The 20316-nt window shown below is 38.2% G+C and overlaps 2 protein-coding genes across 8 annotated transcripts in view; one reads left to right on the top strand and one right to left on the bottom strand.

Annotated features, from left to right (window-relative positions):
• Positions 1-20316, bottom strand: part of LOC129721825 (uncharacterized) — a 669416-nt gene that overhangs the window by 597391 nt on the left and 51709 nt on the right. The window lies entirely within an intron of this gene.
• Positions 1-20316, top strand: part of LOC129721826 (transferrin) — a 119940-nt gene that overhangs the window by 51289 nt on the left and 48335 nt on the right. For all 6 annotated transcript variants that reach the window (XM_055674859.1, XM_055674857.1, XM_055674856.1 and 3 more), the window contains 5 exons: positions 18960-19193; positions 19249-19382; positions 19443-19587; positions 19645-19802; positions 19854-19987. In XM_055674859.1, coding sequence (XP_055530834.1) covers positions 18960-19193; positions 19249-19382; positions 19443-19587; positions 19645-19802; positions 19854-19987 — 805 coding nt within the window. The remainder of the gene's footprint in view (positions 1-18959; positions 19194-19248; positions 19383-19442; positions 19588-19644; positions 19803-19853; positions 19988-20316) is intronic.

The following is a 20316-nucleotide window of genomic DNA, read 5'->3' as shown; positions in this document are numbered from 1 at the left end:
CTGGAGAATTCCCACCGAGCTAGCCGAATTCCTAAAAGCATGTTTCACCACAAATCCTGATTCCCATGCCTACATGCCAACCACTTGAGAATTAACCAAGTTGCATGTAGTCATATGAGATACAACCCAAACCTTACTCAACCCGCTTTTTCGTCACCTCATAAATTCCCAAGCGCAGCAAGCAAAGCTAGCAGCATGCACCTTGTCTCATGACACATTTTCACTCTCTTTCCATTTCCACACCCAAGCCGGAATCGCATGCAGCTAAGCAGAAAAGCGACTCCGCGACTATTTTGAAACAGTGCTGTTTGTCATACGCCTACGCGTATGCAACACGCCGACAATTGTAACGCTTGAGAGAATTGGACGCTCTTCAAGCTCACCCTACTCAAGTCCATACTATGACAAATCATTGCCTGTTGACTCCACCTCCGCATGATAAACATATTTACATGTTAAATACAAAGAATCTAAGAAGTGATCTAGGAGTAAGTTTTATTTCAATAAATCAATCCCGTTTTGGACATGATAAAAACAAGTCGTGTTTCAGTGAAAACCAAAAGAAATGCTAGAATCCCATAACATCTCTAATTCGTTCGGCCCTAGACCGGTTAACCAACAAAGTAAAGTAAAGTAAGTAAGTAAGACCTAGGGTTCAAAAAAAAAAAAACAAACAGCTTTTTTGCTTTATTTTTTTAGTTCAAATGTAATAACAAAAAAGAGTTTTTATTTTTCAATAAAAACATATTTTCAAGCTCTTGAGGTCATCCGAAGAATGCTCTGTTATTCAATTTAAAAAAAAAATATAGAGACAAAAAACAGTATTTTCGGAACCCACTCTAAGCATGTCACGTGAAATTGCTCATTGTCGGTCAATTTAATAGCTACAAAAAAATTTTTTTGCTGAAAATTAGTTAATCTACAACTGCGCCGAGGAATGTATACAGAGATCGAAGCAAATTGTGACCAAGAACGGTTGAAAAAAAGTTTCGCGTCAGAAATTTTTGCTTTTTTTGAGTTTTGTTTTGTGCATTCGGTTTATTCGCGTTGAAAGAGATTTCGAAGGCTGTTCGCACCTACGTGAACTCTCGTATGTAATTGTCAAAATGTGCGTGAAGACAAAAGCAAAAATATTTCCTTCTTTCTTTTTCGCACGCAGAAACCAAACAAATATCAGCAACACCGTCAACGCGAATAAGCCTGCAGTAACAGGGTTGTTACAGAAACCTTAATTTTGAATCCGCAAAATCCGCGCCACAGGGTTTGGAGATCTGCGCCGAAAAAAACTATTGAAAGCTATTGATTCAAGCATGGTGGAATTAATTTAATTTTCAGTCATTTTCAAATGACTGGGACAGGTATCTGGGAACAAGTGATTTTCCCTCTCCAGTGCACTTTTCGTGTTGCTTATGGATCCTATAAAAAGTTTGTAAATTTTCAGGTTAATAAATGGAACTATATTTTTGCGCCCGATTTTCCAATTTTATATGGAAAAATGCACTTTTCCAAAACATATTCTCCAGAGATGTTCAGTTGGTTCCTAAAATTATATTGATACATATTTGCAAGAAATTTTCCTAGTAAAAGCTTTTTTTCCTTTATTATAGAGACTTTCAGTCTTCGACTGGTTCGTCTAGTAAAAGCTCTTCTGAAGACCGTAAGGCGCTACGATGCTGGTAGTAAAAGCTATTTACCTCAAACACATAAGAAACAATTTCGCGTAAAATTAACTTGAAAGTGGGATTATTTTCGCAAGGTGTCCTCGGAGAAGCTTCCAATCTTAATTCTACGCGAAATTGTTTCTCATTCGTAAGCAAGTTTGCAACAGCAGTATTGCTAGAAAAATTCCATGTTTGTTCCAATTCTATTACCGTTCGTCAGATATTCAATCAGTTTACGATAAATATCTTCCTCTGCAAGCATCGTAGCGCCTTACAGTCCTCAGAAGAGTTTTTCCCAGGAAAAAAGCCTGCAAATACCATGTCATGTATAAGAGCCTACTGGACATCTCTATAAAAATAGATATGAAAAAGTGGTTTCTCCTATAAAAACCCAAATCAATCCACCTAGCGGTGAAAGCCTGCTTTTCTCATTTGAACTTATTATTTGTTAAAACAGAATTACACAACACTCCAATTTAACAAAAAAAATGCAACTTGAAAATTTCTACTAGATATATTCTCCACTTTAAATAACGAATCAAAACCTAACATTCACACACATATGAGCATACATTAACACTTACACATGCAAATACCATGAAATAAATATGTTTCAAATACATCACGCGAAAATCCCCTGCCGACTTGTTCTATTGCTCACCCCTAACTACACACACTGCTGTGCAGGCGTTGTTTATGCGGCTGAAAGGAATGTCTCATCACACACAGGAGAGTCAGCTGACGCTGATAACTCTTATAGACCTGTGTGGTCGAGACCAAAGCACAGTGGGGCGACTCCATACCAATGCACAGTGGGGCGACTCCATACAAAGGCTGGCCAAGCAAAAAAGTGTCAATAAATGCGACAAAAACTTGGTTTTTACATAATTTTGGGGCGCTGAACCCGAATTTGGCATCCATTTTTGTTTGGGGCCGTCCATAAAGCACGAAATCTAATTTTTAATATTTTTTTGGCTCTTTTTTTCTTTTTATAGAATTATATTATCTTTGACCGCAAGTAGTGCCACCGGGCGTCCTCCCCATTGAAAAAAATACGTAATTTATGGACAACCCCTCGAATTGAACAAATTTTGCCTAAATATATTTTTGAATAAACTAACTTTTTTTTATATTTTTGAATAAACTAAAACAACTTAAGTAATACAAACTAATTACAAATTGAAAAAATCATCATCAGCATCATCATCTTCCGCTGTGATCGCTTAAATCTCGTGTTGAATTGTTTCCAGAAAATTTGAAGTTCATTATACTTATCAGCAGGAAAAATTTCTTTCGTTGCAATTTTCATTCCTTCTAGTAATTTTCGTTGTTTTATTGTTCTATACATATGTTATCTTCCTAATTCGGTTTCTGTGGTTGAAAGAGGACATTTAAATACATGTATAAAAGGGTGGGGAATCGTTATATGGAAAAGCCGAAACTAGATAGCAGAAAGCCAGAACCAAGTTTTTTCTGTTCTTTTCGGGGCCCCAAACAATCCTAAATTTATCGGAAGTCGATTGGTTTTGTCTTCGCTTGGCGCATTGCATTTCAAATTTATATGGAGATTTGTATGGAAAAACAAACTTTTTTGCATTTTCCATTCTAAAGAGCTCAAAATGGCCCAAACCATAGGTTTCATGACTTCATATGGTAGGTTTTTTGATGCCTAAAAACTTGGCCGAGGACACTAAAGAGCTAGGGTGTCCCAAAAAAATACTAGAGTTGTTCAAAGTTGAGTATGTCGAAATTTATGTTGCAAATCATTTTTTCTGACAACACTGGCAGTGTACCGGTGTCAGTCAAATTTCCATCTGAAGTAACCTCTGAAACACGTTGTAGACTCTACCTACGCCTAGAATATTGACCTAAATTTGTTTGCTTGATCCAGTTGAGTGTATAAACTCAGGGACAGGTTACTTCTGATGGGAATCCTACTGACACCGGTGCATTGGTAATGTTGGCAGAAAACAAGATTTTCTGCATTTAAATCGACACACTCAACTTTGAACAGCTATAGCTCATTTTAGCGACATCCTAGCTCTTCAGTGTCTTCTGCAAAGTTGTTCGGCATCTAAAATACTATACTTTAACATAATGTAGTGCACTATTAGAGCATTATTGAGCTTTCTAGAAAGGTAAATGCTAAAAAGTGGGTTTTCCCATATAAATTTTCATACAAATTTGAAATGCAATGCGCCAAGCGGAGACAAAACCAATCGACTCCCGGTAAGTTTAGGGTTGTGTGGGGCTCCAAAAGGAACCAAAAAATTTTGGTTCTGGAAAATCGATTATTTTTCCCCACCCTTATGTATAACGCCATGAATTGACAACTTACTAGACATTGAATTAGGTGGTGCCGCTGAAGTTGAAGGCTCCATAATAAAATTCAACGAATTTATGAATTTGAAAACCAAGTCACTGGAATGACACAACGTTCTAAATGAATACGAAAAGTTGCGGAGGGCGACGACTGTTATTTGTTTTTTTTTTCTCATACAGCAAAATGTGTGCTTTACTTTTGTATGCCAACGAGTGCGAAGTAAAAGCAATCTTCAAACGGACTATTGTTAGCCGGAGTTTGATGGTATGAATTTGCTGCTAGTATTTATCACTTCAATCAGTTTAGCGAATTTCATGATCATAAATTGAAAAGGGCTGAAATTTTTTAAAATTGTTTTAAATTTGCAGAAAGTGATAAAGTTTGGCATAATTAAAATTTCTTTGTTTACTATTTTCTTATTCAACACTTATTTTATAACTTTTAATTGATAATTTGTGTAATTTTTGCCTAAATTTTTATTTTATTCTTACGGATTGAGTTCGATATCATAAATTTCCATTAATGGGGTATCATGGTTATGATTAAAATTAATCCTGGATGAAATCATCAAATCTTCTTTTTATGCACTTCCACCTCCATCTTCATTTTTGTGTTCATTTTTAATACAGTTACAATATCTTCAAGGAGAGTTTTCAAAATGCAGTTTCTAACGTCAAAATAATAATTCACTATTTGCTCTGTAAAAATGAGCAGGCGATTTTTTATGTCATGGTTTGTGTTCACACGATTGTTTTTACATGTGACTGGTATGATAAAAACTTAAAACATGATTTTGGTACTCAGTAGTGGTGATCCAAAACATAAATAATGATTACTTTTTGATAATGCGTTAAATATCGGAATATTGATAAGTTAAACTTGTAGATATGAAAACAGTGTGATTAATCATACTTTAACATATTTGAAAACATTGTTATCATCAGACTAATACGAGCCATTTGTTATCCTGTTGACGGTTTGCAATTTGCAGTTTAAACTTACATTTTTGAAATCCGATATGTGCCGAACACTCGTTGTTTCTCTTCGAAAGAAGAGTACTCTGCGCAACTCTGCGCAAGATCGGACTAGATGCATTTCAAAGCATTTTTTCCAAGCTTTAAAACTAATGCCAATAGTGCCAAACCATGCCATCTAAACTTTAAACGCCTTTTATTCAAAACATACGTAATTTTTTTAGTTTTTAAATAGTTTATTTGACACGGCACGATACAATTTATGTTTAACTGAGCCAAGCACATTTTTTTTTAATTCTAAATTAGCAGGGAAAAGAGGGAGGCCTTTTCTTTATTCTCGCGGCCGACTACGAGCTAGTGGGGATTTAAGGTGAGAGGAGGGGAGATACAATTTCGATTTTAACTATATTGAGTTATACGATTCATTTATTTGTACATGGCTAAGCAGTGATGTTCTATTTGAGCAGTTTGGACTGAGGTGTCTGCGTGAACATAAAGTGATTACTGTCTACAAGCCCTATACGAAAGAGATGCGTGTTTAACGTATAGTGATTGGACATAAGTCTGGACATCACGCGAATGAAGTCCCGACCTACATCCAACCCCTTGAACCATGCTTTCGTCGATACCTTAGGAAAAATGGAATGTAGCCACCGTCCCAGTTCATCTGAGTTCCATGATGATTGCCAACTGTTGGGTGTTCTCTGACGCAAAATGCTATAAAATTCATCATAAGCAATTGGTCTTTCATAAATATCGCCGTCAATAGCACCCACCTTAGCTAAAGAGTCAGCCTTTTCGTTACCCGGAATCGAGTAATGAGAAGGGACCCACGCTAAGGTAACCCGGAAATTTTTATCTGTTAAAGCACTTAAAAACCGCCGTATTTTCCCCAGGAAATACGGGGTGTGCTTCACAGGCTTCATTGATCGCAGAGCCTCAATGGCACTGAGACTATCTGTGAAGATGAAGTAGTGGTCTATGGGTAGGGTTTCGATGATTCCAAGAGAGTACTGAATAGCAGCAAATTCTGCGACGTAAACGGAAGCAGGAGCATCGAGTTTGTAGGAGGCGGTAAAATTTTCGTGGAAAACACCAAAGCCAGTGGACTCATCTAGATTAGATCCGTCAGTGAAAAACCTTTTATCATAACTAACATGTTTAAACTTATTGGAAAAAATCTTAGGGATCTCTTGGGGTCGCAATTGATCCGGGATACCAGAAATGTCTTGTTTCATGGTGGTGTCGAAGAATATAGCATTATTAGAAGTAGCTAAAAGTGCGACATTGGAGGAATCGTATGAAGAAGCATTAATAACTTGAGCCATATAGTCAAAATATAAAGTCATAAATCTGGATTGAGATTGAAGCTCGACCAACCTCTCGAAATTTTCAATTACTAATGGGTTCATAACTGTGCATCGAATTAGCAACCGGTAAGAGAGATTCCAAAAACGATGTTTCAACGGAAGAATACCCGCTAACACTTCAAGACTCATCGTATGGGTCGACTGCATGCAACCCAAGGCAATACGCAAACAACGATATTGTATTCTCTCTAATTTTATAATGTGCGTGTTCGCGGCGGAGCGAAAGCAGAAACAGCCGTACTCAAGAACTGACAATATCGTTGTTTGGTATAACCTTAGAAAGTCTCCTGGGTGAGCACCCCACCAATTTCCGGTAATCGTACGAAGAAAATTAATCCTCTGTTGGCATTTTTGTGTCAGATACCTAATATGACAAGCCCAGGTGCATTTGGAGTCGAACCAGACCCCGAGATATTTAGCGACTAAAACCTGAGAGATCGTTTTACCCGTTAGTAGGAGCTGCAGCTGAGCTGGGTTATGCTTCCTAGAAAAAACGACCAGCTCAATTTTCTCCGGAGAGAATTCGATACCCAGCTTAAGAGCCCATTCAGACAAATTGTCTAAGGTATCTTGCAATGGTCCTTGCAGATCGCTAGCCTTGCCACCAGTAATGGATACAACGCTATCGTCTGCAAGTTGCCTTAGCGTGCATGAATTTGCAAGACATTCATCGATGTCATTGACGTAAACATTATATAAGAGAGGACTTAAACATGAGCCCTGGGGGAGGCCCATGTAACTAATTCGGGAAGTTGTCGAATCGCCATGTGAGAAATACATATGCTTTTCTGACAACAAATTGAGCAAAAAGTTATTCAAATTTGGTGAAAGTCCCTGCGAATGAAGTTTCGCGCTTAAAACTTCTACAGAGACAGAGTCAAAAGCCCCCTTAATATCCATGAACGCAGAAGCCATTTGCTCTTTTAGAGCAAAGGCTAGTTGAATTTCAGTAGAAAGCAACGCTAGGCAATCGTTCGTCCCTTTGCCCCGGCGAAAGCCAAATTGAGTATCTGAAAGTAACCCGTTTGTTTCGACCCATTTGTCTAACCGTAAGAGGATCATTTTCTCCATTAATTTCCGGAGGCAAGAGAGCATCGCAATCGGCCTATATGAATTGTGATCAGAGGCAGGTTTCCCGGGTTTCCGAATAGCAATGACTTTTACCTCCCTCCAGTCATGCGGAACAATATTTAGCTCAAGAAACTTGTTGAACAAGTCCAACAAGCGTCTTTTTGCAGAGTCGGGTAGATTCTTCAACAGGTTGAATTTTATTCTATCTAACCCTGGAGCCTTATTGTTGCACGACAGGAGAGCCATTGAAAATTCCAACATTGAAAATGGAGGCTCTTCCGTAGTTACTAATAACGCGTCGCGAAAGGTTTTCTGTTCCGGTACAGAGTCTGGACAGACCTTTTTGGCAAAATCGAGTATCCAGCGATCTGAATACTCCTCGCTTTCATTCGAAACGTCACGGTTCCGCATGCGCCTGGCGGTATCCCAAAGAGTGCTCATCGCTGTTTCCCTGGACAACGCGTTTACGAACCGCCGCCAGTACCCGCGTTTTTTCGCCTTTACTAAGCTCTTCATCTGCCTGCCCAGTGCCTCGTACTTTCGAAGCAGGTTGACAGTGCCGTACTCCCGGTAGTCCTTATACGCCGCGGACCTTCGCGCGTACAGCTCAGAGCACTCTTTGTCCCACCATTTGTTGGGAGGGCGCTGTCTAATCGTTACCCCGGGTATCGGTTTCGTCTGAGCTTGAGTCGCGGCGTCGATTATCAAGCCAGCTAAGAACGCGTATTCTTCCTCCGGAGGAAGTTCCTCGTGAGTCTCGATAGATTGCGCTATAATAGACTCATAACACTTCCAATCAATATTACGTGTAAGGTCGTAGGAAATATTGATTGGGTTCGGGGGAGTTGAACCATTAGCAATTGATATAACGATTGGAAGATGATCACTACCGTGGGGATCGTTGATTACTTTCCACCGGCAATCTAACGCTAGTGATGTCGAGCAAAGGGATAGGTCAAGCACGCTTTCACGTGCTGGAGGATTAGGTACACGTGTCGCTTCCCCAGTATTCAAAACTGTCATATTGAAGTCGTCGATCAAGTTACAGATTAAAGAAGATCGGTTGTCGTCGTACAGCGACCCCCATAGCGAACAGTGAGAATTAAAATCTCCCAATATCAAAAAAGGCGCGGGAAGCAACTCTGCTATACCAGTGAGATGCTTCTGTTCAATCCGCGCGGATGGAGGCATATATAACGAAACAAGGCATAGGTCTTTTCCATTCATATTCGTTCGAATGGCAACGACTTCAATATTCGAGATCGAGGGGAGGTTGATTCGGAAGAAGGAATAGCACTTTTTAATCCCTAAAAGTACCCCTCCACCGTGTGAGTCTCGATCTCGACGAATAATGTTAAAATCGTGGAAATTGAGTTGATCGTTTGAATTGAGAAAGGTTTCACAGAGCGCAAATGCGTCACAATTGTATGTATTTATTAAATGAGAAAATAGATCGAATTTGGGGATGATACTTCTGCAATTCCACTGTAATACAGTGATAAAATTCCTAACCTCTTTCGCCGTATTAGTATTAGTTGCATCAAAAAGGTTTTCACTGTAGGAAGAAGGGCAAGAAGAATATTTTGTAGGGGATCTGGTATGTTGAATGTTTTAAATATCCAGTCCACAATATCAGAAAATTTTATGAACCCTGTTTCTATTTTATCTTCTGATCGAGAAATGGGTGCACGAGGGGTTTTTGGTGCCCCAGGAAGCGGTGGGTACTCCTGGTTTGATTTAAAATTAAAACCGGGAGGTACTTGCTTCGGTTTTTCTTCACCGCTTCCTTTTTGTGTTGGCTTATTGGTCATTCAGCTAGGGTTTATCTTGCGACCTTTGCGAGAAAGATTAGGAGAGTTGATCATTCTCCTCTTCCTAGATCCTTCTGGCATGGTATAAGAACACCCTTCGACGGGATCGTCAGATGTACCCTCATCGGTTGGCAAAAAGGAAAAGATGTTTCCTGGCGAGGGTGGCTCAGCACTCTTCAGCATTTCTGCGAAAGAGCGCTTTGATCGTTCCTTGAGGGAACGCTTTATTTTTTCTCGCGCTGTTTGTACGCGGGACACGCCGAAAGGTCATGCCGAGTTCCCTCGCAGTAAAGACACTTTTCAGTATCCTCACTGCAAGCGGTCTCAGCATGATTGCCTCCGCACTTGCTGCAGCGTGCCTTCTTGCAGCAGTAGGTGGCTGTATGACCTAACTGCTTGCAGTTTTGGCAATGCATGACCCGCGGTACGAACAGGCGTACAGGCAGACGAACCCTGTCCAAAGAGATGTAGTTCGGCAGTGCGGATCCGGCGAATGTTACACGGAAGGAATCCGAAGGGAAGAATTTCTTCTTCCCTTCTTCGATGGATACTGAATGCAATTGCTTGACATCCAGTATCTTTACATCTTGAATCAGGGGGTTCTTGAAGCAGCCAACCCCGTGGCGCAAAATGTCATCGACCGTGAGGCTTCCTTCGGTAACCACACCGTCGATCTCCACGTCCTTGGCAGGGATGTACACGCGGTACTCTCTCGTGAAGAGCTCGTAGCTAGCAATTGCGTTTGCTTGCTTCAAGCTACTCACAACAACTCGCAGTTTGTTCGGTCTAACCTTTGTAATTTCGGTTACGTCCGAAAACTGTTTTGCCAGGTCCTTGCCGATTTGAATTATATTTAGAGGCTTTTTTATGGGCCTGAAGTAAACTACGAACGGACCTTTCAAAGCATCTGGGTAAGCTTTCACCCGTGTTGCCGGTACCCTTGGTACGGGGCTAGGTAGCGGGGAAGGTAGAGGGGAATTGATGGGGGAGATCTCAATCTCTTCCCCAGTTGTTTCCACATCCAGGAATAGTTGCACCTGCATGTCGTCCATTTTGCGGGAGCGTTACGCTCTACCGCACACAAACGATAAATATTCGAATGTGGGGGGGGGGTCAAGTAGTTGCTATTAAATTTTAAAAACAATTTTTCAAACTACAATGGATCAAAATAAAAAAAAAGGCAGTAATACTAATACTAATAATAATAGTAATAATAATAATAATAATAATAATAATAATAATAATAATAATAATAATAATAATAATAATAATAATAATAATAATAATAATAATAATAATAATAATAATAATAATAATAATAATAATAATAATAATAATAATAATAATAATAATAATAATAATAATAATAATAATAATAATAATAATAATAATAATAATAATAATAATAATAATAATAATAATAATAATAATAATAATAATAATAATAATAATATTAATAATAATAATAATAATAATAATAATAATAATAATAATAATAATAATAATAATAATAATAATAATAATAATAATAATAATAATAATAATAATAATAATAATAATAATAATAATAATAATAATAATAATAGTAATAATAGTAATAATAATAATAATAATAATAATAATAATAATAATAATAATAATAATAATAATAATAATAATAATAATAATAATAATAATAATAATAATAATAATAATAATAATAATAATAATAATAATAATAATAATAATAATAATAATAATAATAATAAGAATAATAATAATAATAATAATAATAATAATAATAATAATAATAATAATAATAATAATAATAATAATAATAATAGTAAAAATAATTATAATAATAACAATAATAATAATACTATTAATAATAATGATAAAAATTCTAAAGTGAATACTTCACCGAACGTCTAAGTCACGACCTCACGGCTGATAGTAGGATTATTCGAGCGTCTCCGCAGAACAAACAATGACGATCCAGCTTCGTGTTGTGACACAGTGGCCGTATCCTACACGCGACCTTGTAGATGCCACTTGTAGTTGACTTCCACTCGCTCGATCGTATGGTGGTCCGTGCTGCTAGCGGGGTAACAGCGGTGCGGGAGAATTATTCTTGCTGATATATCAGCTGCGTATCGGATCACTGGCGGGGTAGCCTGCCCCTACCAGTATGCAGAAGATGTTTCTGCCGATAAACTACCGGCTATTGTTATCGCGCAGCACAAGAACTAATCGACAAAAAAACACCCGTACGATAACTCGTGTATTGTTATTTTGCAAACTCGAACGGAGATGAACAATTTGCGTCTAATCGAGACGAAAGCAAAACAACGAATGACGTAATTTTTTCATTCCGCCTAATTTTTTTGAGTATTCCAATGAGCTTATATATTGTCCAATGATGAGGATTTATTCTCCACTATTTTACAGACATTTTTTACTTAGATGTCATCAAGATTCAAGTTATCCTTGAGGCTCCAGAAAATTTCGCAACATTGCATTTTTTTCAAGAAAAACACTAAAAAACGCTGATTCTTTGAAAAATCATAGAAAATTCAAATTTCGTCGTTATGCTCTAGAAATTTGGATTCTGACACTTCAATAGTATACAACTATAGGAAAAACATAATTGAAATGAAATTCGCATTTTCAATTTTGGGTCGATGGCCAGCGATTGCCCACTGTGCGTTGCCAGCGCCTTCGCCAATAGAAGGCGACAGGAAAAATGCGCCGTGTGGAAAGCACGATGCGTCTACACGGATGGCAGTTAGGGAGCATACATAAATGACGCAGCTTGTTTTAGGTTTTTTGACACCCCCCTCCCCCATCGTAGCATTTTGTCACAAAGTGAGACCACCCTTTAAATAATAACGTATCTTTATAACAATATCCTCCCACCCCTCATGGAAAACTTTTTTTTTCAATTTTTTCTTTCCAAAAACATACATGGTATCATAAATGGACAAGAAAAGACAAGAAAGTATTCAAATAACTCTTAACAGACAAAACAGTAATAAAAAGAACTATTAGAACAAATCCTATTTTTATTCTTAGTTCTATATTTGCTACGTAGCTTGGCTTGACCCCTCACCCTCCCTCTCGTCACATTTCGTCACAAAACTAGAAACCCCCCCCCCTCCTCATTCAAGTGTTGCGTTATTTATGAATGTTCCCCTAAGTGCGCAGTAGGAGGCGGAGGCGATTGCCTTCTTTGCTAGAAGGCGAAATCGGTAGGCTGTGGTAAGAAGGCGTCCCAACGGCAGGCACGATTACGCCTTCTAATTTGCATAGAGAAGGCGTCATTACGCCGTGTGTGTATTTGGGCCTTTAGGCGCGAGATTTTTAGGCAACCTGATTCAATAAAATTTAAAGAAAACTCATCGCTGTGAACAAAAATAAAAGAAAACTCATCTCAAGGAAAATTTTAAGTGAATAAATAAGCTTTGCCGCATCAAATTCTCACATATTAATTTTGTTCCTCTCATACCAGGGATCCAGTTTTATTTTCATCATTAGGCTGATACAAATTTCGAATTCTTTTTATGTCCAAGGTTATCAAAGTTAGCAAAGGGGGTGGCAAAAAATAAATAACACCGAGACGAAAAAAAAAAGAAATATCTTTGATCAAAGTTTGTGTGCAAGTTATGACGTTTGTAACTTGCACTCAAATAAATGTTGAAAAATAACACTTTATTATTATTATTTATTTCGCTAGCCTTTTGACGACACTCTCGCTGTTACTGGACTTGTTTTTGCTAAATAATGTCGGAAAACCAACAAAAAAAATGAACAAAACGGTTTGAGCTTTTTTTTTCTTCCCCTTCGAATATTCAAGATTTTTGAAGGGGGGGGGGGGGTGGTTGACATCAAATGAAAATAAAATTTGTAACGGCCTTATACCAGTTTAATCAAGAATGTTATTGGTTACCCTATCAGTGACACTGTCGCTGTGGGTGGCCATATTTCGCATAACTGAAACTCATTTGAATTGACTGTTATATTGATCCACGAAAAGAAATTTGTACCTGAAAAACCATTTGAACATTGATGAAATGAATACATTGACAAAATTAATTGAAAATTGAACAGAACAGAACATAATATTTGCATTTTAAACGAGTTCTAGATAGTTTAAATGTCTATCTAAGAACCTAACTTAATAAAAATCGGAGATGACTCTTTTTAAATCACTTTTTGGTTTTAAGGTAATTCTTTTGCAATAATTTTAAATGATAATTCTGACAATTTCTCAAAAGTCATCCCTTGAAAACTTCTCTCTTTCTCTTGTGATTCTCAGATATATCGATTGAAAAAAAAAATTCGTCCTTTTGAAATGCTAATCGAGATAATATTCTGAAAAAGGAGGAAAGTATGCAAAGTTGCTTAATTGCTTTGCATCCACATAGTTTTATTGTATTCTGAAAAGGTGCTGCCTTGTTTTCTCAAGGTGCTCATAGAACTCCTCCTTTACGTCATCGGTTTTATCGTTTGTCGGCGCGTACACGTTGATAAGGCTGTAATTGAAGAATCTGAGGATTAAGCCCAATACGCATAGACGGTCATTAATAGGCCCCCACTCAATGACTCGCATCATTTGGTTTTCTGAGTAGCACGAAACCGACGCCCCGTTCCTCTCTGTCGCCACTACTGTAGTAGATGTGGTACTTAAAAGAAGTGCCCGTGGTCGGATCAACCGCCCGGAATTCACATTCTCCAGTTTTAGGCCAACGCACCTCTTGTATGGCTGCTAGCTTTCTGGCCTTCCGTAGCTTTCTGGCCAAAATACCCGCACATTTCAAGCGCCAAGTTTCCAATTCTTGTCCGTTTTCGTTTACCTAAGTCTATACCGATTGTTCCAATTCATATCATTCTCTGGATTGTTCGTAGTATGCTGCCTTACTAGGGCTGCGATGCCTAGTCTCGCGACGGGGCTGCCGTTTTTGTTCCAACCAGTTCCCAAGTTCCCACCTGTTCACCGATCTTCCCTTGGTTGCTCGTATCCCAGTCGAAACCACGTGGAGGTAGGGATAGGAGTTGCTGGGCATTGTGCTATGGATTACATTGGGGTTTATTTTATGCCAACTAGTACTGGTGTACTGCTGGTACGCATTGCCCAACCGTTTACCAACCAACGGCTGGTATTCAAAATTTATGAGCAAATTTTTAGTGTGAAAACAGCTTTCCACTGCGCTATTAGTGATAACACAAAGATACGTTCGGCATCATATCCGTTAATAAATAAACAACAAATTGTCCTTTCCAGGATAAACTAACCCTTGAAGACCCGAGACGGAACTTTTTTTCGAAAATGGTCGTTCTCTGCACTGACGCGGTCGATTTGGGAAACCTTGGAATATTATTCAAGGGTAACAGTATCTTTAAGTTTTGGTAAACGTGCCACCCCTCTGTACCCCTCCTCGTTTCCGTAAGACGCAAATATATCTGTGTTTTGACGTAGAACTACGTCCCCAGGAAGTTCGGCTACATAGGGATGTAAAATGAAAATCTAAAAACCCAAATTAATCCACCTAGCCCAGTGACCCAGCCTTTCTCATTAGAACTTATTATTTGGTAAAATAGATTTACACGAACGCTTCAATTTCCAGGAAAAATACACCCTGATGATATCTGCTAACAACATGCTAAGTAACAATTCACTTGGAGCAGCAAACGTACGGCGGTCTGAACTTTGTGGCAAGTGTAGTAGTAGAACGTTTGTTGTAATCCGCCAAACGGGAAGCATCCGAAAATGTTTCTCCTTACGAGGTTTGACCTGTTGTGACAAATTTCCTGGCTCCTTTGTCGCTTGTCTCCGGTGCCATCTCAATGATGATACATTTATTGGCGGGTACACAGTTGACGATAAAATAATGCGCTTTCACACTCAAATTTCGCTTATATACTAACAAACTGTGAGCAGCGTAGTCCATTATAATTTTCGTATTCCTAAATTCTATCACTTTCGCGGCGCCGCCTTCGTTATGGTATAAGTCCTCCGTAGATGAGTGAGGAAATCATACGGCTTTTCCGTACATTAGTATTACGACGTACGAAATAAAAATTTTCGTACGTTGTAGAATGGCATAACCGGAAATAATTAAGTCACATATATATTTCCAGTTATCCCATTCCACAACGTATGAAAGATTTGTCATGTCAGAGCGGATATCGCGCGCTATCTGACCATGAAGCATTAATGCGATAATTGAATGAAAATTGCAATTGCAGCAACCGGCCTTTTTCAACGTTACTAAATGTATTTGGAAGAGCATAATGAATGGTTATTACTAAACTGCAACTGTGGTTTGATGCTGCTGCAATTATGCAGCAGTGTGATGTTTATTACGAGTCGTTGATACTGTGCATCAGTATCGGTATATGCGAAACAAATCCGATTTCAAACAGAATAGTTCGGCAAGTTCTGCTCACGGTGCTGAGTCCGTTTTAGAAAATTCATAACACTTCATTAACAAGGATGTAACGTCTTGAAGAAGACGGCTATTGTTTGTCATCACAGCAGAATTGCAACCCTTATATCCGACACGAAAACGGGAACATTTTCTTCCTTCAAACCGCGCAACACACGATACATGTTATATTGTTGCCTTTATTAGGCAACAATAGGTTGGCAGGAGTAATGTAACTATTCACTTGGAGGAGCAAACGTACGGCGGTTTGAACTTTGTGGCAAGTGTAATGGTAGAACGTTTGTTGTAATCCGCCAAACGGGAAGCTTCCGAAAATGTTTCTCCTTACGAGGTTTGACCTGTTATCACAAATTTCCTGGCTCCTTTGTCACTTGTCTCCGGTGCCATCTCAATGATGATACATTTGTTGGCGGGTACACAGTTGACGATAAGATAATGCGCTTTCACGCTCAAATTTCGCTTACATACCGACAAACACAGATGTATTTTCAGTACATTAGTATTACGACATACGAAGTAATATTTTTCGAACGTTGTAGAATGGTATAACCGGAAATAATTAAGCCACACTCCTTTTCCCAGTTATACCATTCCACAACGTACGAAAGATTCGTTATGTCAGAGCGGATATCGCGCGCTATCTGACCATGAAGCATTTATGCGATAACTAAATGAAAATTGTAATTGCAGCAACCGGCCTTTTAAATTGAAAAAATTGTTGCTTGAATCGTTCTGGTCTCCAATTTCAGATAGTTTCGTTGAGTTTGCTTTTTACTTAGATAGGAAAATTTTACCCAATTTGCGCAATTAAATGATTGTCTTGGTAGTGCAGCTACGAACAAAGGTTTGATTCGAACAAAGGTTTGATTCAAACAAAAGATTGATTCGTATGTAGGAAATGACAGCGATTAAATAAGAGAGATCCATTCTTTTAGTATATATTATTATTTATAAAGTTTTAACGTCTCAGCATTCAGAAATGCACTGTTAGATAAACTTGCAACAAATACTGGAGTTGCAATTCCCTTCACTATTTGTTTAAATGGAATATAAGAATACGGTAGTCAACGTCATGCGGTCGTGTCTTGAATACCACGCTCCTACTATTTTATGATTATGACCAGTTCCACTCGCGGCGAACGTTCAACAAATTGCTCGCCACGAACGTTAATCGACTATTCCATTCCTGCCTAATCACTCCGATCAGTACTGAGCGATGAACAAAAAACAATACGGAATGGAAGACAGTGCGATCGCTCTTCCGAACAAATCTTTTTCCTGCCTCGTTCGATTCGTGCGCTCGGTGGTATCGTTCGGTACGTTCGGGAATGCATGCTATATGAGCACTATACGAACACGTTCGCAGATAGTGAGCGCTTTTGAGTGTTATTGAAGAGTATCACCAACAATGATGTGAACCTGGGAGGGAGAAACAAATACGAAGCTGTGTGAGTGTCAAAACGAACCAGAATGAGCTGTCATTGACTGTCAATTTAAACCAAGGAAAAAAAAGCATTTTTTTGCAATGAGTATTGTTGTAACAGAATGGTATCGGGTTGCTCGAAAATATATCCATCGCAAACAGTTTTTGTATTCATTGTCGTTTTACAAAATATTTTGGTTTTTTTTTTGACGTAACATAATAAATTTCATAAGCTTTAAGTAACAATCATGCTAGCGTACTGCGATTATCAAACTTGCACTTCTTTGGATTTAAGGCTTTGGTCACAATTTCGAACACACTCCATCACGGTCGAACTCAAAACTCTGAAGAAACTTCTATACAATAGCAAATTGAAAAAAACACAGACTCGGAAAATTGGTCTGTAAAATTTGCACATTCAGTATTCCTGATGTTTTTAAAAACTTCGTTTGAGTCATGCATGTGTTACAGCAAGAAGATAGTTACACGCTATCAGAAAACGACGCATGTGCGTGTTCTCTGTTTTGAGTGTAGTATTCGTTTCTCCCTCCCAGATGTGAACTATTGTACTATTGAAAATTATCAAGCATTGTTAAAACGCAGATTTCGACCTCTGATTGGTCACTGAATGCTTACTTTTCCAAGCACAGTCGACAAAATGATAGTCCTAGTAAACCGAAAATCTACTGTTTAACCTATATAAGAGCCTGTTTTTGCTTCAACTAGTCATATAAGTTTTAAACAGTGACTAGGACAGTCCTTACTCAGCAGCAGCGGCAAAGGCAGCGGATATCAGCAGCGATAGTGGCAGGGACAGCTTGTGCAGCGGCACTTTCTCTTGTAAAAAGCCTTTGTGCGGTAGCGGGCAACATCAGTAGTATATACATCAACCTTGCGGTCGTGAGTTCACACACAACTATCGTTTGCTTGGAAGAATTGCATAATGTGGGCGCGCAATTACTTTTGTTTTGATGACATTTTGAACACGACCGAATGTGTTGTAGTGGAATTGAGTATTTGACGATTTTCCGAAGGTGATAAGGACTCATTCACCTAACGAGTTATTTTTCTGCGAATGTTTTTGTTCTTATAAAAAGAAGTTGGAACCATGCTCATTTTTAAGTGAACATCCGTTATTCATTGTATAATACAATATAATAATACATACATATTGCACTGAATGGTGTTTTATACAATGAATAACGGATGTTCACTTGAAAAAGGAGAATGGTTTCAATTTCTTTTAGAACAAATAAGACAAAGTCAGAAAAAATGCAAATGATATGGATCGAATAAAAATTGTTTATGTATCTTCTCGCGAACATCAAACCTATTACTTGACCATTTTTTTTTTAATGAAATATTAAATTTCAAGCAGTAAATGTGGGGTTGACGATTAAAAATGTACTAATTGCGGAAATAGCGATTTAGATTTTTTTTGAAAAATATAAGCCAGCAGGTGGGGCTCGAACCCACAACTTCTATCTATTCGATCTCTTACTGATGCAGTAAACCCCACTGCGACGTGAAAGTGATGAAAATAATGAGCTAGCAACCAAACAATACTCTCTGCTTAGTAAATGAATGACGTGCGAAAAGCATGCTAGCGATACAAAATAGCCACTTAGCAAGGCCGAGCTATACGCCCTGCGGTGGTGTAACGAAAACACATCAGACCGGAGTTTAGAAGTTGTGGGTTCAAGTTCCACCTGCTGGGCTATACTTTTCAAAAAATTCTAATTAACTTTTTCCCCAGTTATCACATTTTTAAATCGTCAACTCCATATTTACTGCTTGATATAAAATAAAAATAGCTTCACTTGCATTATAGTCAATAAAAATATGAAAGATGATATAAAACAGTAATTTATAACGTATTTTTCTTAAAACTTTAATTACAGTAAAAATCTGCATCGTGGAAGGTAATGGTCTTTACAGAAAAGGAGCTCGGAATTGTCCAACTCTGGAATCTCAAACAAACATTGAGTGCGTGTATGGTTTAGATAGACTTGACTGCCTGAGAAAAATTAGAAAAGGATTCGCCCATTTTGCTGTTTTTTCACCAGAAGATCTACTTGCCGCCAGATGGAGTGGTACTGAAATATTAGTTACAAGTGAACTACGCTTTCATAATGGTGCGGCTATACAATGATAAATGCTGATTTATGCTAAAAAAAATGTATTTTTTAGAGTTTTTCGAATATCAAATTGTGGCTGTAGTAGACAATGAAGCACACATCAATACGGTGAGAGAATTGAAAGGTAGCAAGTTTTGTCATCCGGGGCATGGAATTCAAAATCATTGGACTGAGGTTTTAGCTGACGTAATATATTTTGGTATAAATAAATTTGTTCAGTTGAATAAATTTGTTTGTTATTTTTAGTATTTTGAAACAAAACTGGTACCACGAGAGTGCGAAGATGAGTTGTCACTAACCGAATCAAAAATCAAAGCAGCTGCTAACTTCTTTGGTCCATCTTGTAAAGCAGGTCCATGGGTTTCGGATCCAGTTGACGATCGTGCTTTGAGTTGGTCGTCTACAACCAATAATAATAACTTTTTTGTTACATTGTTGTATTTTCCAGAAAACAAATATCCTTCGTTATGTCAGCTGTGCTACAACCCGTATCAATGTGGGATTGGAGATAAACATTGGGGCCGTCGAGGACCCTTGTATTGTTTAACGAGCGGTGCGGGGGATGTTGCATGGGTGCGGCTAGATGATGTGCGAAGTCATTTTGGAGTATGTATAGAATATAGACGAATACAATTTTCCTAAGATACTTTATTGCAGCTCAGTGGTCTACCGCCAGAGGCAAACCCGTCCGATTACAGCTTTTTGTGCCCAGATGGGCATTTACAACCATTAGATACAAAAAAGCCATGCGTTTGGTTAGCTAAGCCATGGCCTGCCGTTGCTGCACAAAGGTAAAAACAACAAAACTAAAAGCATTCATGTAGAGCTTATAGGGGCCGTTCCTAAACCACGTGGTCATAAAGAGGGGGACGGGGGGGTTTGCCAAAAGACCACGAAAGACCACGCACGGGGGTGGGGGGGGGGTTGACGAAATGACCACGTGGTTTTTTCTGACTTATAATTTATTGTTGCCACTTAGTCAAGAATGAAACTTTTGCATTTTAGAAATATGAATGTAGGTACTGAAAGTATAACAATAAAAATGTTAAAAAATTAAGCGAATTTTCGGCACTTGACAAATAAAAAGACCACGTAGTTAAAGTCGCAAGGGGGAGGGGGG

Source organism: Wyeomyia smithii, chromosome 2, assembly GCF_029784165.1.
Source record: "Wyeomyia smithii strain HCP4-BCI-WySm-NY-G18 chromosome 2, ASM2978416v1, whole genome shotgun sequence".
Classification (NCBI taxonomy): domain Eukaryota; kingdom Metazoa; phylum Arthropoda; class Insecta; order Diptera; family Culicidae; genus Wyeomyia; species Wyeomyia smithii.
The sequence above is the reverse complement of the archived record's forward strand: the minus strand, read 5'-3'. Positions and strand labels throughout refer to the sequence as shown.